Source organism: Ammodytes marinus (genome assembly GCF_949987685.1).
Source record: "Ammodytes marinus genome assembly, chromosome: 10".
NCBI lineage: Eukaryota > Metazoa > Chordata > Actinopteri > Uranoscopiformes > Ammodytidae > Ammodytes > Ammodytes marinus.
In genome coordinates this window covers 9,542,808-9,566,290 of record NC_137214.1, presented here as the reverse complement: position 1 = coordinate 9,566,290, position 23,483 = coordinate 9,542,808, and the positions used below count along the sequence as shown (strand labels likewise).

General features: G+C 43.2%; 1 protein-coding gene across 1 annotated transcript in view; it reads left to right on the top strand.

Annotated features, from left to right (window-relative positions):
• LOC307256898 (A disintegrin and metalloproteinase with thrombospondin motifs 2-like) overlaps nucleotides 1-20,788 on the top strand; it is a gene marked incomplete at its 3' end in the record, with an annotated part of 46,128 nt that extends 25,340 nt beyond the window's left edge. Inside the window, exon 3 of the mRNA XM_080036014.1 lies at nucleotides 20,666-20,788. Coding sequence (XP_079892140.1) covers nucleotides 20,666-20,788 — 123 coding nt within the window. The remainder of the gene's footprint in view (nucleotides 1-20,665) is intronic.
• Between the last annotated feature and the right edge of the window lie 2,695 nt (nucleotides 20,789-23,483).

Here is a 23,483-nt window from a genome sequence, read left to right as displayed (position 1 = left end):
CTTTTACAATTTTTTGGGCACAAAAAAGTTTGACCTCCAGTGTGCTTGTGTGTCTAAATGTGTGCCCTGGATCACTGAAAGACGTGGATGAAAGGGTTAAGCAGAAATGCAGCAAAGCAATGTTTGTTTTCCCCTGCCTACTCCATCCTCACAAGTTACCATACCAGAAAGTCATACAGCATTCAGTGTTTTTCTTGTTCACTGAGCACAAAGTTGATGACCTGACCGATAAAAAGAAACCTTGAGATTTTATTTTATAATTTATTCAATTCATAAAATATCCTTGGCGTCAGGAATAATAATAATAATAATAATGGATTGGATTTATATAGCGCTTTATTTCTATGTGACTCAAAGCGCTTACAGGGTACCAGGTTCCATTCATTCACACACAGTCATACCGGTGGTGGTAAACTACCATAGTAGCCACAGCTGCCCTGGGGCAGACTGACAGAAGCGAGGCTGCCATTCAGCGCCATCGGCCCCTCCGACCACCACCTCAAACATACAGCAGTCATACACATTCACACGAGGCAAGGTGGGTGAAGTGTCTTGCCCAGGGACACAACGACCATGACACAAGTGGCCGGGCTGGGATCGAACCGCCAACCCTAGGATCATTGGCCAACCAGCTTAACCACCTGAGCCACGGTCGCCCCATTCATATGCAAGTTGTATGGCTCACAGTCTGTAATTCACCTCTCGCTCTGATTGGCTCCTGGACCATAACCAAACTGTCGCAACTGGTAAGAGCAAAACGCAACAAAGTCAAGGTTGTGCCGTTGGGTTGATTTGCTTACGTTGGATAGGCTAACAGCAAAAGTTCCCGCTTAAAAAGAGCTACGTAACAACAGAGCATCAAGTAAGCACTTAATTAGTAATTAGTCTCAGTTAGTGGGATGAGCTGGAGGGGAACCGTATAGGAGTTAACGCCCATATTGGTTGATTCAACAACCCACGATTTACATTCAAGTGCCAATGCAGAAAGAAGTATGCAGCCGAGCAGAAAGGAAGGGTGTGGAGATCTGGGTGGTGTTTTCTTATGTGGGCTTTTGCAGAACAGCCAGAGATGTTATCATACTGTATATGTACCATGGTACAAAACATATGGCACAATGACGGTTGACATTTATAATGGTATCAAAATACCAACAACCCAAGGTGTTTGTGTCAGATGGCTTGAGCCTAATGTTGCAAGCTGTACCTGTTTAAACATGTCTTTATGGATCATTTACAACTTAGTATTTTGGTCCCATTTCCAGCCATTGGCCTATTCATCATCATAAATCTGATGTGATGCATACGATGTGCTGTCAGGAACAGAGCATTTTATCCTCTCAACTCTCTCTCACTCTTTCATTCTCTCTGTTTCCGTTTTCCCTTGTGTTCTTGATTATCAGAAGAACTCCATTTTGATCAGTGCAAATGTCACTCATGGTAGCGTGCATCTAGCTCAGTCCTTCAATACAACATCTTGTGTTTTTAGGCATTTTGAGTTGTAGTAGCCTGAGGGGATAACTCCATTCAAACAATCTGTGGAGACCAGTTTATTATTATTTTATTTATTTTTTAAACATTGTGCACCTTTTTAACAAATCATGTGTCAAATAAGACATGGAAATAAAAAATCACTTAACTTTTTTTGGGACATTTGAAGACATTCTCTCTCTCTCTCTCTCTCTCTCTCTCTCTCTCTCTCTCTCTCTCTCTCTCTCTCTCTCTCTCTCTCTCTCTCTCTCTCTCTCTCTCTCTTTCTCAACATTCATTAGTGTGTGCAGTTGTACAGCCAGTGTTTATAGTCCTCGTCTAGAGCAGTTTCTTCTCCCCATTTTTCCACATCAGTTTACTTATTTTAGTGCTTGCTTTAAAGTTGGGCTGTCCCTTAGTGCCATGTATCCCTGCACACACTATATACTCAGCTAGAAAATGTGTAAAAGAAATGACTGATAGATCTGGTTTTAAAGCCTGTAGACCTCAAAGGATAGTATTAAACCTCCTCACTGTAAACACAAAGTCTGTTGACTGTGTCACAGGGCTTAATCGTTCCATTTCCAAAATACTCCCTGTGGACCTCTAGATCTGATTTTATCTCTACCTATGCTCTGTATTTTATTTGTGTTGAAACTTCAGTGTATCCAGTGTATATCATATATGTTTCTAAATAGGCAGACGTTTTGTTGTCTGGTGGAGGACTTGCAGACTTTCACAGCACTGTAAAAAATATTACATTTATCAATTCTTTATCAAATGATTAAGCTCCCCTTATGCTCCCCTCCCCCCATTTTTATAAATTATTGTAATCTGAATAAATAGTTTTTATTGTTATTAGACGGGCAGAAAGAAATATTCAATGTGTGACCTTTGGAATGTATGATGAGGCTTTTTGACTACTCTGAACACTTTGTTAACAAAACGATTAGTTGATAAAGAAATGAGGAAGTTTCATTACAAATGACAAATTCTAAGACAGTGTTGTATATAGGAGACTTGAAAAGTTCACTCTTTGATTTTGACAAAATTTTTGACTGTAACCAGCGTGTTTCAGATCCTCTACATCTACAGGCTTCCCCCTTGATTGGTTATTTACACACTGTTATTTTGACATTTGACAATCTTGAAGCAATGCATGTGTTCATTTGACATTATAACTTATCTACATGGTTAACCTATTGAATACAGTTTACAACTAGAATTCAAGCCTTCCAGAGGTGAATATTTGAAAGGCATACTCTCATTAACAACAATGTAAACCCCCCCCCCCCCTCATGTTGCCTTTTTCATGCCAACAATGACAAGAGGAATGGAAGCTCTTAAATCCCTGCCAGACAACACATACACAATCAGAGAGAGGGACCCCATTGGCAGGTAACATTTTGTCGCCTTATCCAATCCTCTCTGAGCCCGGGCCAACCATCGCCAAAGGCTTCCCGGGTGTGTTTGAAGTGCAACAAGCCTCTTCTGTCCTATTCTGCATGTCACAGATGGGGAACTTGAGCTTGGCAGTGTGTGAGAGAGAAGGGGCATACAAGGGAGATTGATCCCAGGAAAAACTGAGGGAGTAGAGAAACAGGGAAAGTACATGGAACACACGCACACACACACACACACACACACACACACACACACACACACACACACACACACACACACACACACACACACACACACACAGTTGGCCACATTTTTGAACACCGATGAATCATTTTGTAAGCAAAAATGCCAAAACAAGCCTTCCAAATGGAATAGCCGCTGATTTTTCCTCATCTTCTTTGAAATTGAATGTAACTGATTATCCTTTGGTTTTGGATCATTGATCAAACAAAACAACATACTTAAGTACAAGATAATCAGCTCACTATAATTTATAATGAAAATAATTGTTAGTTGCAGTCCTAGTTGGATTCATTTATGTATTTATACATTTCATAGGAGTGTGTTGATTTGTATCGTAATTTAAATCAACTGTTGCTTTGAAGTAAATATGATAAAGTGAGCTCAAACATATGTGCAGACAAGAGCGTATGAATGCTTTTAAAACCCATCATATTTACAGACAGGTTGTGTCTAGATACACACAAAATAGATGCGCACACACACACACACACACACACACACACACACACACACACAGTCAGATGGAGGAAAGATCAGAGATCAGATGTACACAGACTGTTCAGTGCAGACGGTGCCGCTCACATCTCTATTGGCGTCTGGGCCAGAAGAGGAGACATCAGGTAATTAAAAAGAGAAGTGAGAGAAAGAACAAAGGAGGGAGGAGAGTGGGAAGGAAGGAGAGAGAGAGGCCAGTAGGGAGAAAGATAATGGACAACCTCATGCAGCTTTGGTCTGAAAACATAACTTGTCATTAGCAGTGCCATCAGCAACCACCATGTTAAAGCCTGTGGTGTGTTCCGCCACAAAGCTTGGCACATAGTTAAGACACAGAGGATTGAGAGACGGCTCCTTTTGTTTTGTTACTGTCAAACTTTCCATTTTGCATTTGAACTCATAGATGGAGCTTGATTTGAATGTGTCTAAATGAATGCATATCTGTGGATGTCCATCTCCATGTGTGGAGTACAATGTTTCAGTGTGTGTGTGTGTGTGTGTGTGTGTGTGTGTGTGTGTGTGTGTGTGTGTGTGTGTGTGTGTGTGTGTGTGTGTGTGTGTGTGTGTGTGTGTGTGTGTGTGTGTGTGTGTGTGTGTGTGTGTGTGTGTGTGTGTGTGTGTGTGTGTGTGTGTGTGTGTGATTAAATATTAAGCTGGAACTGTCAGGCTGGCTAAGGAGGAACTTTGCTTCCAAGCAAGTCAACCTCAGCAATTAAGCAAGAGTTTAAAAATGAGAAGGTGATGAAGTTTAATTATTTTTGGTTGAAGGTGAGAATAACAACATTACTATAGAGAGGGAGGGAAAAGTGCACAGGGAGGAAAGAGGAGAAATGTCGCATCTTACTGTCTCTCTTCCCACAATCCTTCGCTCCCGTCATCAGTCCAGTATGAGAGAGAGAGAGGAGGGTAGAGAGACACTGAGCTGTCATTATGGAAATACCGTAAGATTTTATTTTCTGTTTGTTTTCTGTTGTCATGGCAGCTAGATAGCTGTGTCAGGTGCCTGTTGGTTTGACCCCCGTCTTTGAAGCTGCCAAGCGCTCAGAAAACACACAGGAGTCTGGAATCTTGACTTTCACACACTCACACAGCACACAGGCTCATGCACAGGTAGACTGAGCGTGCGCGCAAACACACACGCACACACACACACTGCAAGAAATAACTCAAAATACTTACTATAGGAGGGGCAGGCTTGCATGTACGTGTTGAAATAGCTGTTGATAGATATATAGAAGGGAAAGATGCAAATAACAAGTAGTGAAAGAGACAAGATTTGGTTTCTAGTGCAAAAGCACACCCTGCAAAATAATTAGCACAAAACTCTAGAAAAAGTCCCTGTGTATGAATATGGTTAAATGAAACATTTGAGAAGCAAATAGAGACAAATTAGTTTGTGTCTGAACTTACTTATCTTTAAACCTTGGCCGGTAAACAAAGGTCCAGCATGCCGGGGCAAAAATTAATAAGTAAAACAAAAAGTCACACATGCACATTATTCATGTGGTGCTGTCCATTTGACTGTGTGTGCTGTAAGCCCAGTGCAGTGAAGAGGTAGAAAAGTGGCCCAGCTCTCTCTCTCTCTCTCTCTCTCTCTCTCTCTCTCTCTCTCTCTCTCTCTCTGCTCCAGCTGATTTGAAGTGAATGAGTCTCTCGCTCTGTACGCACTGTAAATATTTCAGCAGTTCAGGCGCCTACGCTTAGCCTAGCCACAGCGCTAACATGTCATTGACCATTAGTGCTAACCTGCTGGTTCTGCTTCTCAGCTTTAGCCTCTCATTCTTTTTGTTTTTTTGACAACTTCATTTCCCTCATTTTGCTCCATTGTGTTAGGCGTGTTAAAAGACTTCATGTAAATAGGGTGATTAAAATCTGGTTTGTGCGATTGTTAATTGTATTAGGTTGAGTATACACTGCATTGTGTGAGATCTTGAGTGGCAACACTTGGGGTGCTTTCACACCTAACCTGTTCTTTCCAGTTCAAGCCATCTCTGGTGTATTTGCCGCTGTGGAGGTAGGGTTTTGGTATGTGTACGTAAACATCAGTATCAGAAAGATTTTTTTTAAATAATACCAAGCCCTTGCTTTTTTAATTGTAAAGTGGTAAATTCAAATGATAAAGTATCTTGCTTACAATTAAGTTGACCTCCTGGGCTTGCAATGATTATGAGAGAAGATGAAGATCAGCTAGGCATGTGCAGTATGTGCTCAAGGATTTTATTTTATAAAGGTCTGTGAACACAGGCCTTAAACCATTAAAATAAAGCAACACATTTTAATCCCCTCATAAATCTTTCTTGTGTGTGTGTGTTTTAAATGCACATGCACACACACACACATGCACACAGACACGCAGACACACACACACACACACACACACACACACACACACACACACACACACACACTCACTCACATAACACAAGATGTTGGATCAATCGAGAGAACAACAGGTTCGGCCTGTCAACTGAGGCGCAGTCTGAGTCCAATCGATTGAGCGGCAGATCCTATTGGTGTACACTCTATTTGGGCTGAAACACACACACACACACACACACACACACACACACACACACACACACACACACACACACACACACACACACACGTTTCATAAGCTCTAGGTAGGAATCTTTTATAGTGGCTTTGGTCCTAGTTGCTAATCCGTCTTTACAACAAAGGTGTGTGTGTGTGTGTGTGTGTGTGTGTGTGTGTGTGTGCGTGTGCGTCTGTGTGTGCGTGTGCGTCTGTCCGTGCGTTGCAGCAAGTGTCTCTGGAAAATATCAAGGGAGTTGATGGATAAAACAGGCTCCTTGAAGAGCCCCAGTTCTGCGCTTAACCTGCCAACGATTCACGCTAAAATAAAAGATTTGGAGAACTGGAGGAGATGAAGGGGTGCTGGGGACTGAACCAGAGATATAAAGCTGTCACTGCGGCCTCCCCTCTTTCTCTCTCTCTCTCTCTCTCTCTCTCTCTCTCTCTCTCTCTCTCTCTCTCTCTCTCTCTCTCTCTCTCTCTCTCTCTTTCTGTTGGGACTGGGAGATGGAATGATTGGCAGGCTTTAAGTCCAAACTTCTGCAGAGTGATTTGGTTAGTGACACATTTTCTTGTCCAAGCAGTGTGTTTTTTCCCCCATAGTGTTGCTGCCAGACAGTTGTCGTAAAGAGCCACATATGTAATTACAAGTAGAGATGAAATCCAACTGATTGCAGTCAACACTGTGCTAATGAGGAAACTGTAATGTAATGTGTATGTAAAAACCTCCCTGCATCAGACAACAGTGTTGGAAAACAGTTTAATATTTTCTCACTTTCAAACAGTAGTTTAAATTTTGAATGGGAAGTGACAGCCCTTGTGTGTCAACATAGACGGTGCCAGGCAGTGATGAAGTAATAATGCTTGTGGCGTGTTGTGTGATCGCATAGGCAGTTATTGCAACGGTGCATCGTACTCGGATGGTTAAACAGTGATATCTGCTATATACAGATCCATGGTCAACTGCGTAAACAAGATCACTTTGAGACCATGTTGTTAACTTTGTCTCAATGTCCCCTTGATGATAATGTTCAGTGTAACACCATGTTAACAACATCTTACTCAGAATTTTAATGCAGGCCACTCCCTTAAACAAAACTACACCCCCCACTGTGCGTGTTTGCTTGTGTTTGACGGTGGCCCTGTCTATGTTAAAGTGAGCTCCAGGTTCTGCTGGTGTGTCTCAGCTAGTTACAGCTGAATTATTGATACTCTGGTGAATTATTCAGAGGGGATAATTAGATATAGAGACAATGGTAAACACAGGTACAGCTGCACAACAGAAGAAGAGATAGAAGGTGAAATGAGAAGGAGAAGAAGGTGACGGTATGGCCTTTATTCTTCTGGCTTTTTGCCAGCTCTCTCGCTCTCTCTCTCTCTCTCTCTCTCTCTCTCCACCTCTGTGCCCTCCTCCCTCTCCCCCTTTCCTCCATGTTTATATCATTCACATCGCTTGTAGCCTGATGTCCCTGTCCTTGACTGTGCAATGTTCATCTCTCTCTCTGTTTCACACCTTCTATTCCTCCTTCTCGTCCTTCCTATCCGTCACTCCGTCCTCCCTCCCTTTACCACCTCTTTCTCGCCTCTACCTGCTCTTTCGCTCCTCTCCTCCGTGCCGCGCCCATTAGACTTTTCTCTTCTCCCTGTTGCTATGACATTAGCTAGCTGTAGCGGTGTCAGGCCGGTCTTGAGGGATGAGACTAAGGAGCCAAGTCTTGCTCTTTTCCTTTAATTACTCCTCCCTCTCTTTCTATAGCTCCCCCCTTATATCACACCCTGCCTTGCTCTCCGGCCCCTTCCTTTTCTCTCTCTCTCTCTCATCCTTATGCTTCTTTTATAGTCCTCTCATTTACCCCTGACCACCTGTCTTCATGCATGCGTCCTCTCCCTAAAGTTATTTTTGTCCCGCGAAGAAAGAGGAGGATGAGGAGACTGGAGGGATATAACATCACACCCACAGCCTTCCTATCAAACGGTTTGGATCATGTGGGATCCTGCAAAGCTCCACCCATTCTGCCTCTCCCCTTTGACAGTGCATTCGATCAGTGTACATCCACATAAAGACAGGCTATACCGATTGTAAATGTGTCGCTAAATCCAGCTGTGCTCACACACGTACACAAACACACACACACGGGCACATTGCGGTTTTGCAAAGTGTGTGAAGTTGTGTCTGCGTCTAATGCTGTGTGTTGGCCTAGGCTTGACCTTGATTACCACGGTGACGGTGATTCTCCTCATTAGCGCTGGACTGGAGGAAACAGTTTGGTAATGAGGGAGCAGTATTGTCCTTAGGCACACACACACACACATGCGCACGCACACACACATGCACACGCACGCACGCACGCATACACACACATACAATAGACACGCACACACAGATGCCAATGCACCACTTTGTATTAGTGCTTGCATGCACCTGCTGACACCTGCGCTTATGCAAGATCTCATGCATAAGCCTCATGCACATACAAGCTCGAACACACACGCATGCACACACACACACACACACACCCACACGCACGCACATGCGCACACACACACACACACACACACACACACACACATACACACACACACACACACACTCTCCTTCTGAGTACATCTCAGTCTCATGGCCCCCCCACTCAGTTGTCTCGCCTCACCTTCTGTTTAGTGTTTTTTTCTCTCCCACACACATTCTGCCTCTACCCCCCTTGTCTCTTGTCTTCCTCTCTCTGTTCTGCCCACCAGACAGACCCTGCAGACCTCACTGCCCACTGAGATCCTACGGGGCCTGCAGCATCACAGTGTCGCCCTCTGCTGGTAGCGCTCACACGTCAAAGGGAAATGTCTTGAAATCTCCATACGGAGTCTCAGGAAAAAAATTATATCTCAGGCTATTCTGAAACATCAAGGCGGGGATGTGACTTAGAATTGGTGCTGTATGTGTTTAAATCTGATTGATTCTGAATTCAAAGGAACAACTTTTTAAAGACCTCGAACCTCGAGACTTCACTGTGATACATTTCATTTCATCTATGTTCTGATCTACCGCAAAAGTACCTTCTGTAGAAATAGGCACTCAGGAGCGTTTTTATGTTAAAATCTACTTAAAACATTCAGGAAATAGAATGCGTCACCACTAGTTGTACTGCTGAACGGCACTCCATAATGCAGGATTGTTGCTCTTTTATGTAGTTAGTGTAAGTGTACATGTCGCTGATCTTTTTATCACTCATTTTGAAAGTTGATCTACCCTAGAGGAAAACTAATTCTTCACACAATTGTTGACATATTTTAGCCAGGAAATCACGTTCACCGTGCTCCTCCCCTTGAACAGCGATTATCCAATCACAGCCTTGCATAACTGAAAAAAAGGAATTGATTTAACATTGTGTTTAACTGCTCTAACTTAAGCTGCATTTGGTAGCATGTCTGGCTAACTAGCTTACTAATCAACGTCGTAATCTATCGCTATACTTTAAAGGTCAAGGTGCCCTTTCACTAACTACAGTAGCCCAGTTTGTGGGGTTACAAGTTATTTGTTCAAATACCCTTTGCAAAGCTAGCACATGCTGAGTATTTGGATGCTGTAAGAGTTAAGGGTAACGCTAGGGGTTTGGAAGAATGCTGTTGTGAGGCCTATAGCAAATGGTAAATATCTCAAGGGTTTTGTGCCAGACATGGGCGCCTAAATAGAAATGCAAGATGTAGACGATTGGGATACAAGGTAGATTCACTGTGTAATCTACCTTCTGCCTGATCCTGCTTCTATAGTTTTTCCACACCTGACCAGGTCTAGATAACTTGTGTCTATGAGCTCTCATGGCGTTACCTCCACTGTAGGAATGACAGTATAGAGGAATAGAGAATGAGTTGGATGGAGAACATAGAAGCTCTACAGTCCTTGTGTGGCCTCAGTTCACTGACGCTCCCATTGTTTGCCTCCCAAGGCTCCAATATGCTTCACGCACCAGCCATCCACAACCACTCAAGTATACATAGTTGGCACACTCTCGTCCTTGCACTTAAATGGAGAGAGTTGTCATAGTTTTTCAAAAGAAGTGCTTACATGCCGATGTTAAGATCCTCGTGTTGCCTTTATGTAACTGTAAGTAAAGTAAATAGAGTATACACACTATCAAAATAGTATCTTGGGTCAGTTTTACCAATACTTTCATTTGCGAAGATACTCTTCTCTAGAAACTAAATACTGTCTTTGATCCTTTCGTATTAAGTATAACCATTTACAATTATGCAAATGAAATACCAGATGGGTAATGGACATGAGTTCTGTTGAAATACTATAGGACTGTTACATTGATTCTTCCAGCAGTATTCAAACTTACAACTATGACAGAGCTATATAGCAACACTTGGAATTCCTTGGATGTGTTTTCATGCTAAAAAAAAAAACATGGATACCCTTTAATCTCTTTCAACGTGTCTTGTGGGATAAGGAATTTCAAAGTTTGCAGATCTGATAACACTTCATTGCTGGTGATGTTGCTTCAAGTCGGTTGTACTTCTGTATATGTGCAGACGGAGTCGAGGCGTTAGTGACAGGAAATGTTTGCGGAGACGGATGTGTAAATTTGTACGGACTGAGATGTCTCTTGCTTCTCCCTGTTTCTTCTACCGCTGCCTCTCTTCTCCCTGTGTATCCAACTATCCGACAAGAGTCTGATTAATTCTCACAATTTTTCCAGCTTTGATCGCCGCCCTCTGAAGCAGTGCAACCAGCGCCGTCGACAGAGCCAGAAAGGAGCTCTTACCATTCAAAGCTAGATAGGGGACTCTCTAGCGCGCGGGATGCCTTCCCCCGTTTCCCATTCCACTGTGTTTTGACAGATTCCGCTGGAAAAAAAAGAGAAGGAATGTGAAAATAAAAGAAGCAGGAGACAGGCTGGTGAAAACGAAAGAGGGAGATGAAAGAGGGTTAGGTTAAGGAGAAGGTCTATGTCACGCAGATAAGTACGGCATGACATCCAAAAATTCTATAAACACATGCTATGCGAATTCACATCACTCTTAAAAAAAAAAGTTTACAAAGTGCTTCGCAACAGAGAATGGCAGGACACAAAGCAACAAGGACGACTGTGGTGAAGCGGGTAGGGCGGTGGGTCGATCCCCCGCCTCCCCGCCACATTTCGAAGTGTCTTTGGGCAAGACACTGACCCCGAATTCCTCCCGATAGTTAGCTTTCACCCTGTGTTGTAGCTGCTGATGTGTGTGTGTGTGTGTGTGAATGTGAACAAAACAATGTTAGGCGCTTTGGTCCTGTGAAAAAACTGGTAAAAGTGCTATATAAAGTGCTTCTTGTTTGTGACATAAAGTAATTGTGTTGGCTATTTCTTTGCCCGCACATACTTTCTGCACAGAGCCTCTGACTCTGGGTACCCTGATCGCTTGGGCTCCTAGTTCTTCACCCAGTCCGTTTGGCAATCCAGCTACGTGTAAGAGAGAGAGAACCTGAAAATAATCATTTGGTATTTGTGAGGAAACATTATTGGCACGTAGCAACACCTGTGCCTATGGTCAGACACATGTTGATTTTTGTACCACAGTGGTAAAGCAGGAAGCCTCCAGTTACACACTTATACCAACACCATAGGCGAAGAGAGAGAACATATTTGATAAGACGGTCATGTCAGAAGATCCCCACCTGCCAGAGCTTTTTTCTGATATTAATTATATCTCACCCAACCATAGACTGTGCATTTTCTTGAGGGCTTGATCAGATGTATAAATCTCATCATGGAAGTCTAGTTTTCCATCAATAATCACGCTCAACCACACTTTCACACACGCCGCATGTTTCCACAGGTTGCTTTCCTCACTGTGTTAAGGAAGGGTTGGTTGTTGTTGGCAGCAGGCAAGTCAGCCCAGTCCTGTGATCTGTCTCTGTGAGGAAGCCAATGCACATGCCTTAAATATGCATGCGCATGCTCGTTCCTTTACCCGCAATGAGGGGTCAAAAGGGTGGAGTGCAGGGGCCAACTCCCAGCAATAGCAAGTGTTTGATTGGCTCTCGATACTGCACTGAAACAATTTGATTGGCTGTCAGGTCCAGCAGTCAGTGAGCAGGTATAGAGGAGGGTCTTCACTCTGCTCTGTTGCTAGGTTACAGGTATACCCAATAGATGTGGAAGATATACAGATAGAGTAGAGATAAGGACGGGGATGGGTGTGGATCCGAGCGCGTTTGTGTGTGTGCGTGTGCATGAGCGTCTGTGTGTGTGTGTGTGTTTGTGTGTGTGTGTGTGTGCATGAGCGTGTGTGTGTGTGTGTGTATGTGTGTGTGTGTGCGTGTGTGTGTGCGAGTGTGTGTCTTAGAGTGTGAGGGATTGTCAGCATCAGGGAGGAGTCGATAGGACAGAGTCAGGAGGGTGTAAAGATGAGTGAGACATAAATGCAGCGACAACAAGTGAGAGGGATTTCTTGAAGGTGTGAAGAGATAAAGCAGGTCTGTTGTGTTTGTTTAAGCGCAGAGTCTTGCTCACGGAGACAAACATCATTTATTCAACAATCCAAACTGACAGCTTATCCAAACAATTGAAATGGACTGAATATGGAGAGATCTGAAAATACCAGACTTTCTTTGCCCAAGTCACTTCAAAATAGTGCATTTTTCCAGTAACTTCCTCACAATCTACAGGTAAGGACACGTTATTATGACTGGCCTGCAGATCCCAGGCCTATATGGCTGGTTTGTAATTCATTAAAGTGCTGTTGTATTAATCCCAGTCCGCTCTAGACACGCTGCTCTGAGAACAGCTGTTCTGCTGCACTCAGATTGCAATCATAGAGCGGTCAGTTGCCACTAATCGGGGTCATTTATCAATCCGGAAGACCACACACACACACACAAATGTGAACACACTGAAATACACACACACGCACACACACACTGATCGATGCCTTGGCTAGGTCAGTTAGAAGGATTCATAGGCGCTTGGCTGGTGCTGGGCTTTGTTTGTGAGTAAGTGTGTGTTACTGTGCTGGCCTGAGCACATTGAGGGCAACACAAAAGGCTAAAGATCTGTAAAGATTAACCTCCATTTGATTAAAACGTGTCAGTCTGCTCACTTACAACTTAGTTTGGCTGCACAATAAATTGTTTACCTTCAAAACATTTTCACAATTTAACAATCTATACATTTAAAACTGTACAAATTAATTAGTTTGACAAATTGCGATTTCCATTTCCATTGCAAGTGAGCATTGAAATCTCACAATGTGTAATCTCCTCGGCAAGAGTTAATACCATGGTACCACTGGAACCATGTAGCTGGAAACTGGCTTAGCGTGAACAGCACTGACAGCGCCTATAACCGTCAGGCATTTACCCCGTCTTCCAAGAAAGGGTACTGTCGGCAGTGGAAACGCAAGCCAGATAGGGTAACCGTTGTGTACCGTATCACACCAAGTTGTACTGCTCAGTGGAAACAAGGCCTAATATAATATGTTATTTTAAGACTATTTCACAACCAGGAACCAAGAAGAAGTCAACCCCCAGTATTCTATTCTAAGTCTTTTACGGTCCTCTATCTGTTGCGATCATATCGGTCTTGCAGCAATCACTTAATCTTTTAACGTAAACACAGGGTGCATTTATTAAGGCACCTGCATTTGTTTCAATAGTTTCATTAAGGAGATCTTATTTCCTAATTTACACAAGGTAACATCCTGAGTTCCAAGGCTAAAACACACATCTTCTCAGAGATTGCCTTTGGTGCACTGCCCCAGGATCTGTTTGGCATTGTAGGGGGGGGGGGATGCTGTAATTGAACCAGCCACTCTGAACCTTCCCTTGGGGGTTAGAGTAGGTTTTGATCCGACCACACAGTATATATCAGCTTCATGTTATACAGCCTCTGGCCCTCTGCAGCAAACTGTCAAGTATACAGTAGGTCTGCTGGCAGCACCTGAGCCACAGTGTGAAAGGACAACAGTAGAGACCAAGTGTGGACGCTTCTGAGGACTGGATCTTGTAAACACTCCCCTAAACTTGTCCTGACTCCTCCAATGTTGATCGCGGCCAAGAACAATTTGGCTGTGTGGGAAAGTTGTCAGACTGCTGAGAGAAAAAGAACGAAAGAGTGAGATGGATAGAGGAGGAGGAAGAGATGGAGAATGTTTGCTTCATTTGTCATTCTGAAGAACGCTTGTTGTCAAAATCACTTTTTGTCAAAATCAGTGAATCCTAACTCGCGACCCACTACCTGTCCGTACTGTGTGTGTGTGTGTGCGCTGTAAACGGGTATGTAAACAAAGGGGGCCTACAATAGCTTTCCACATGCCAGTTTACAGCAACACTGGATTTTATTTCTTCAGGTACGGACAGGTTAGCGGATCGTAATTTTGATTAAAAAAGTGATTTTGCCAACAAGCATTCTCCAGAATGGCTTACTCCACCTTTTAATATCCTTGTCTTGACCCAAAATTCCTTTCAGTTCTCTTAATATTAATTCTCACCTGTCACTTTCAAACCGTCCTCATTTTTACCCACTTCTTCCTTTTCCCACCACCTCTTTTGGCTGGTTATCACACATTCCTTCTGCTTTAACTCCTCTGCTCATTCTGTCTGTCTGTATTTCCTCATATTTTCCTTTTCATCCTTCACACTGCTGATTCATAATCTCTGTTTGGATAGAAAGACGGAGGGATGGAGCTTCTTGTCCTGATGAATAACAACAATAGAGAACGGGTTAGCGAGTCAGCCCCTTTAGCAAGCTGTGTGTGTGTGTGTGTGTGTGTGTGTGTGTCTGGCTTTCCCTCAGTCTCTCTCTCTCTCTCTCTCTCTCTCTCTATCTACCAGACTGTCAGCCACTGTGTTTCTGTCTGTGTCAACGCTCTAGCTCGCCCCCAAAAACCAAAAATTTCCACAGATCATGCGGTCAGGCTTTTGCAAAGGTTTGGCTGACTCCCTGCTATTTTTAGGCCCGTGCCATCCCATAGTCTGTTCAAATATTATGGCCTTTTGCTCTGTTGTCTTTTCGTCTCCCCTTTTTTATTCCAACACCTGGGCTCCTGACGGCACATTTAGAGTGCTTCTACCACTTAGTTTTATGAGAAATGGAAAGAGCTGGGATACTAATGGGATTGTAAGATAAAAAAAAGAGAGAGCGAGAAAGAAAAAGAGCTACTGTAAGGAAAAGAGGAAAGCAGAGAAGCAGATTATATGGCAGGAAGGGTGGAAAGGAGACAAAGGAAGGGTGCAAAAACTATTTAGAGGAATGGGAGAAGTGGTTGACCAAAGTGCACACGTGGGGGTCTGACTCAAAAGTAGAAAGATGTTCCTGGAGATATGTGGGAAACTCACAGAGAGGGTCTTTCCTGTTTATTCATGTCTCTTCCTCTTCCTTTCACTACTTCAATTGTATAATGTGCCCTTTTATTTTAGGGTTCGCAGACAGTTAATGTGTATGTGCTGGACTGGAGAGTTAAAACCCTGACCCATAGTGTGTGTGTGTGTGTGTGTGTGTGTGTGTGTGTGTGTGTGTGTGTGTGTGTGTGTGTGTGTGTGTGTGTGTGTGTGTGTGTGTGTGTGTGTGTGTGTGTGTGTGTGTGTGTGTGTGTGTGTGTGTGTGTGTGTGTGTGTGTGTGTGTGTGTGTGTGTGTGTGTGTGTGTGTGTGTGTGTGTGATTGGCAAGCATTCAAAATATAGGTCAAAGATAAACAATTTGCAAATGAGGTGAAGGAAGATGGGAAAGAGAAATAGAAGGTGACCCGGACAGAGCTCCCATGCTTGTGTGTGTGTGTGTGTACAGTATGTACTGTACGTGAGGTTGTGTAGCTTTATTGTTGTTGTTCTTTTGAGTGACCACTCAATGTAATGAGCTGACCAGGGTGACAGGGAAGGGGCTGCAACTAAGTCCTGCACGGCTTAAATCACACTGGCGTCTGGCTTACACACACAAACACACATGCACAAACACACACACACACACACACACACACACACACACACACACATACACAAACACACACACACACGTGCACACACACACACACACACACACACACACACACACACACACACCCTGACAGTGTCTGTTGTGCTTGAGTAACACACCAAGGTCAGAAAAAGATATGAGAAGACTTAGCTTTCTATTCATGTGTTTACACTTGGTAAACTTTGTTTGCTGCCTCGGATTTATTCCTTCTCATCCTCTTTGCATATCCCCGATTAACATAATTGGGCAATCGCTTCGCTCTTCAGGACGTTAAGCAAATAATTGAATTTGCTTAATGAATCTGTCTTAATACTTAACCTTAATTGCAGTTCTTGCCTTCTCCTCCTGCTGCTCTCTACCTTTTATCCTGCTACAATAAAGCAGCGGGGTCTTGTATATATAGCCTCCCTGGATGCTTTGAATAGCTTTGCTTGATGCCGCCGTCATACATTTCTGAAACAAATGAATGCCAAATTGGTAATCCCGATTCCTGACACAAAACTCAGTGCTTGGCGGGTAACACAAAGGTACGATTTGCAACTGATGGGATTAAATAGTACGCTATTAATATTTGCGGATGACGTGTCCTTTTAGTCCCTGTATCTAATTTTTCAAATCAGCCTTACTATTGTATGAGCCTGATTCTCTTATGACTCAAAGGGTGAATGAATTGGAGGGTTACACACAGTACCAGTGAGTCACTATCAAAGCTATGTTTGTGCCTTGGATGTGTGTGTGTGTGTGTGTGTGTGTGGTGTGTGTGTGTGTGTGTGTGTGTGTGTGTGTGTGTGTGTGTGTGTGTGTGTGTGTGTGTGTGTGTGTGTGTGTGTGTGTGTGTGTGTGTGTGTGTGTGTGTGTGTGTGTGTGTGTGTGTGTGTGACTGGGTCTGCCCTGCATGCATGCCTGCCTGCCCATGGATGCATGTGTGTGAAGTAAGCCAACAGTAGCAGGGTTATGAATCAGATCAAACACGCACTTCCACCCATAGTGACACCAGATCAAACAGAAACACACACACACACACACACACACACACACACACACACACACACACACACACACACACACACACTGCTGCCTGTGGTGGACTGATCTGAAGGGCCTTGACCGGGTGTGACTTTGATCCTCACCACCACATCTGCTCTTCTACTCCAACACTGCTTTTCTGCTATACTGGTCTATCTCACCCCCCACCCCCCAGGACACTTACCCAGGACTTAAGTTACTCCTCTCAGGCCTTTAAATAGCTTACTGTGCCTTCAAACACAGAGGATCATCCTGTTGTAACTGGACCCTCACTCTGTGTGTATGGCTCCAGATTTGGATGCTGCAGATGGGGCTTCTGGTCTCAAAGGGAGGGTTGTGGTCAGTTTTACCATCTCAATGGTACTGAGAGTAGGCTATTATTAACCCAGGGATATAATATGCTGAATTGTGAGCCTGAATGGGTGTTTTGCTTAAAAGTCACCAAGATTTGAATTTGAAAAACAATCAACGTCCGCAGTGATGTCTTTGTAAACATCAAAATGTATAATAAGAAATTCAAATGAACTAGATGCTCAGCCGTGACCTTTGCAGCAAGACATGTAGCGGTTACTTCCTGTGTGTCATTTGAGAATCATTCAGAATCAATGAACATGATGATAACATGTAGACAGCAGCTGTGTCAAATAGCTAATACGCTAAATTTAAACATCTCAACTCTAAAGAAACATCTTTAAGCTCATCACCCAAAGGGGCGCAATTCATTCACAGTAATAAGAGGAGAAACAATTGGCAAGGCAGCTGAAGTTACAGCAATCCCTAAGCAAGGCCCTACAGAATACAATAATCATGCTAAGGCTTTAGCAATGTTAGCAACAACTTTGTAGAAACCAAAGCATTCTCTTATCTCCAATTTCACCTTGAGCTAGGATACACCATTCACAGCAAAGTCCATTGAGGATATGTTTTCATAAATGTTGTTTCATAAATTGATGCATTTGACATTCAGTCCTTCTGCAAGGTTCCTTTTCAATCAAATGTTTATCAGTTTAAATCAGCTCTTACCAAACGGACACATCCTGTCAAAGAAACACATTAGTTCTCTCGGTAGAGTCTTTGATCATGTTCAAGGACAGTTCATTCTCTATCTTTTTAAAGTACATTAATAAAAAAATAAAAAAATGAACACTTCTTGTGTAAGTCCGGTAAACAGACAACTACAGATAGTTCTTTTGCATTACACCTCTTGCTACAATATGTCATCATGGTAGATTTTTACATTTAGCTTAGCTCTATTTTGCCCTTAACCTTGCCTTTGAACAATCCAACTATAGTGTTGGCACATGACGGCGGCTGCTGCTATATTGTCAATGAGTCTACATTTCTGTCGGTTGTTCTGGACACAGTCGGTTTGGACAAGCCTCCCTGTAATCCCCTGGACTGTGACTTTGCTGCTCCTGCTTTGGAGGAGATGAAGACAATACTTCTCAGTATGGCAGCAGACTCTTTGATGCTTTATTCCCTTAACCCTAGCCCCTTTTTCTTTCTTTCAAAGGACTTCCTCTGGCTAGCTCACACCTCTCTCTCTCTCTCTCTCTCTCTCTCTCTCTCTCTCTCTCTCTCTCTCTCTCTCTCTCTCTCTAACCCCTCCGCCCCCACTATGCCGGCTGCCATCGATCCGACCATGTCTCCCAGTCCCACATGTCATCTTTTTTCTTTGACACAGCTTTCCTCTCCTCACTGCTTGGTATTCTGGAGTGGGAATGCATGCACCATCGCAGATCCATCAGCTCCGATCGGAATGCGGTACCACGGCCCGGGAAATGGAGGGATGAGAAGAGAGAGAGAGAATGAGGGAGAGAGGTAGGGAGGGTAGAGAGGGCAGGTCAGTGGCTTGTCGACATCCTACTGGGACCAAAGCCTCAGAGAGAGAGAGAGAGAGAGAGAGAGAGAGAGAGAGAGAGAGAGAGAGAGAGAGAGAGAGAGAGAGAGAGAGAGATGAGAGAGAGAGAGAGAGAGAGAGAGAGAGAGAGAGAGAGAGAGAGAGAGAGAGAGAGAGAGAGAGAGAGAGTAGAGAGAGAGAGAGAGAGAGAGGAGAGAGAGAGAGAGAGAGAGATGAGAGAGAGGAGAGAGAGAGGAGAGAGAGAGAGAGAGAGAGAGAGAGAGGCAATAAAAAAATAGCTCCTTTTTATTTCTGAGGGGGGACCAAGTTTGTTAATATCCTCTCTGGGCTATTCAAGCACATACAAGTTGTAATCTTTCAGAGCTCAAATAAGTAGCATGCATGCTTGTGTCCATTAGAAGACCTGATTGTTTTTTGTGCTTATACTTGAATTAAAACATATATTTGTTAACTTCAGGCAGGTGTATAGGTACTGTACTGCAGCAGATATGAGACATCATGGATAGAGATGCGGACACCGTTAGCATTTCTCATAACAGCCCTTCACACAGTGGGCCCCTGAGAGTCATAGGGATAATACACGATGCAGTCTATATATTGTATTTTTTAAAGGTGAAATATGTATCGATTTTTGCATTCAAACTTCACACAATGAAATAGCCAATGTTATATGTGCAGTATATACAGACAAATACTACATTTTTAATTCCCTCATCCCTCTACTGCCTGTAAATTCTGGCGAAACCATTGACTTGGCTGCAATTTAACCACATGCAAAACACATGCAAATAGTCGAGACAAGCACATGTCAAAACATGACAACACATGGGGAGAAGATAGAAATACATTGCTCATAAGCAAAAACACGCGCAAGACTAAGAAACAGATGTTTTGGGATTGGCAGCCTAACACTATGGTCCCCATAGGCCTAATGTATACAATAGTTATACAAGAAGACCTATTAACCTTATGAACTATATTTGATAATTGCTGTTGTGTTAAGTTATATACATGTGTTTTCAAACTCTACCGAGTGTCTATCCTCTCAAAGAACCTCTTAACCATCTTCACCTTTAACTTAATACATATTCACAATCACATCATACTACTATCTACACATAGCCTGTCACTCAACACATTCCTCTGTAATGTATAGTGTATATTTCATTCTTTCTTCAGCTTGCTCATCATCCCTTCCTTCTGCTGTCATAGTGGATGGGAGAAGCAGACAAACGCTGATCATATCAATGGGTTCTCTGGCTGTCTCTCTGTTGCGCTCTCCCTCTCTCTAGAGCCTCTCCTCGCATCCTCGTCTCTCTCTCTCTCTGTCGTCTTCTCCGCCATGGCGCTCCTCTACAGCAGTGCGTTGCCTTGGTAATTATACCAGTTGTCTTAAACAGACAGATGGAATAACGGAGAGTGACGGGCAATTTTCCCAGTGCCTGTTTTCCTTATAAATGTGCACGCAACTCCTTCTTTTTTTTGTGCGTGGTGTGTGTGTTCTCTTCAATATTATGCACACTGCTTTACTTCTCCCTGGGAGTTTGCATTAGTGCCCGCGGCTGGTGTCTGTGACTGTGTGTGTGAGTGTGTAAGGCGGACGTGGGGAATTACCTGACAGAATGTGTTAGTCCAGGATGGGGAGTGGGACAGTCTCATCCTCTCATTGATGTTGTGTTGGCCATTTTAGATGCCAGGGTGTCACTCTGGAGCTCGGCAGGTCTCCAGGAGGGATCACCTGCTGTCCCCATCCTCTACTCTTTTCTTCCTTACACAACACTGGGGTGCAGAAAGGAAAAACCTCTTTAAATAGCCAGGGCAAGAATGGATGGAGAAGTTGGGTCGGACTGAAACATATTAACTGTGATGTCAGAGATGACCGTGATGACCTTCATATATTGTACATGTTGTGTTATGAAATGTTTGTTGTCTTTTTGGCACACCTTTACTTCACTTTAATGGTGGAGTCTGATGCTGGACCAAGCGTTCTTGTTGCCGAAATCCACTTTTTTTTCAAAAGCAGTGAATATCTCGTCACAATCCGCTACCTGTCCGTGTGGTGTGTGAACTGAAAAGAAATGCGGTGTTAATACAAATCCTATGGCTCCATAAAAGGGCATGTTGCTAGCTGCGGTGGGACACCTTCGTTTACATACCCTTTGTTTACATTACCTTTTACAGAGCTATCTTTAAGCATAAAGGTCTATAGACTATGAAGGGACGTGCTATGATACCCATCCATGCCCATTATTGTCTTAGGGCACACTTTGTTTTCCCAAGCTGTTGCAGTGTCCACATTTTCCGTATTTTGTTGAAGGCCACAATCCAGTTAGACTTGGAGTGGACCTACCTACCTCTGCGTATTCATCTTGTCATCCAATTGATTGTCCCATGCTCTTCTTTCATGGCTGGTATGATCAGGATGGAGGAAGAAGAGTTTTTCATCGAGCCGGTGGAGGAGGGGCGATGGAGTGATAGAAGAGGAGGAGAAGGAGGGAGGAGGAGGAAGGACACACATCGTCTATCGCTCCTTCGGCCGTAAAGAAAGCGGCCATCAGCGGCGATGGCAGCAGACTACCACTCCAGAGGTCTCAGTCTCAGGCTCCTACTGTGACACCATACACTTCTATGCACCCTTCACTGAACACTTCTCATTGCACACTTGAACACCATGCTCCTTCTATTAACCAAGCTACATTTTGAAGTTATTTAATGATACTGACTGCAAGCTAAGTCCCTGAAGTATGGATATTTTTCTTGGCTTTTTCTTATCATTGTATGTTATCTGCACTAAATCTTGAAAGATCAACACAGGCTAAAACTCTACTGGAATGAGCTAGTATCTTAAACCATCATTCCCTCACACAGACCCAGGCCCACCCACACAAATGGCTGGCCCCCTTAAAAAGGTCCAGTCAACGGGTTCCCCTTTACTCAGTCGGTCATGCCTAAAGGCGTTTGGAGAGAGACTAACTCAGTGAATGGTGAAGAAACAAATGTGATGCTAGCCGCTGTATAATTGAGTTAAAACAATGTTATGGTGGTCTAAACACCTTGCCAGTGCCCCTCCAAATATATGTCAAGGTCCTGGCTGAGGAATCAGTTTTCACTTTAGCTGGGTTTCACTTTAGCTGAGTTTCACTTTCTCATTTTGCATGTTGGATTGATCTTTTGACGTTGCACAAAAATGGCTACGAGGGGGAAAAAAAAGACTCATACTATAATTAGTTTTATTCAAGATGAAGTAGGATAGGCCTACATTTACTCAAGTTGCATAAATAAAATGTTTTGTTATAAGAAGTTATAGTGAATATTTTTGGTTCAAAATAAAGTTTAGCTAAGTTCTGTTCTTGGCCTCCAAGGACCATGGGCACTCCCCTAGTAGCTGGCCCTATATAACTTTCACACTTTTTGTTTATGGGCGAGCCCTACACACACCTGGTTGTATAATCATAATCAAACTATAGTATGCAAGGCACTAAGTCACAGCGTGAGCATACTCTGCTGTCAAAAGGATTACACCTACACACACTCAAACGCAGGCCACCTGTCACTTGCACTCATTTTCCAGCGGTAATGGAGTGACATATGGAGACACACATGTCGACTGGTAAGGTAGCGCCCTCCGTGTCTTTTAGAGAATTATACGCCGCCCTTCACAATTAACAGCTGGCACTCAAGGCTTTGGTTTTCTCGTCGTGTCCTGCCTATTGTTTTAGAAGAAGCATAATACTAAGAGTTAACTAGGACGGATGCTCTAAGATAAGGGCTGGAAGAAAGATAATTATGTATTCAACTGGGCTTTAATACTTAAGGTCCCAACATTATCACACAAGCAAAATTATATTTTCATCAAACGAGTGCATCTGTTCATTTGTTTTATCTTGGGTTACTCCCAAAGTCTGATCTATTTACAATGAAATGAAAAAACAAATCTGGCCTTGAACGCAATATAAAACAAATGTTCCTTGAAACACTTTTAATCAATTGATTTTATCTGACAATGTTTTGTATACTTTATCTTTTAGTCTGAACACAAAATGAATGGGATCTTTGATCAATCTGGATTGTTGGGGGATATGCATATATTTATTATTTCAAATACCCCTCAGGGACAAGCAGCAAAATTGTACAATTCTCGGTCTAATGTTTCAACTTCAAAAAGCTGCTCTATTTGAATAACTTGTACAGTAATATGTATATGTAACCATTCCTAAGAAAGAGGACATTCAGTATTGTCAGCTAGTATGTCAGAACTTGACTGTAAGAACTTGATATTCTGGTAGGATATTACTGCAATGCCCTCCGGCGCTGTCAGTCAATCACTGGAATTGATCTCCCGCCTACAAATCATTCAATTGTGATCTCCACCAGTGCAATAGTCTGCATCTATCACCAAAGCAACAATGTTCCTCATAGAATACGCTCTCACATGTTGTAACAAGTGTATTGCAATAGATCTGATCTGTGTCTTCCTATTCTGAGAGTTGACTCGAGAATGTCTAATA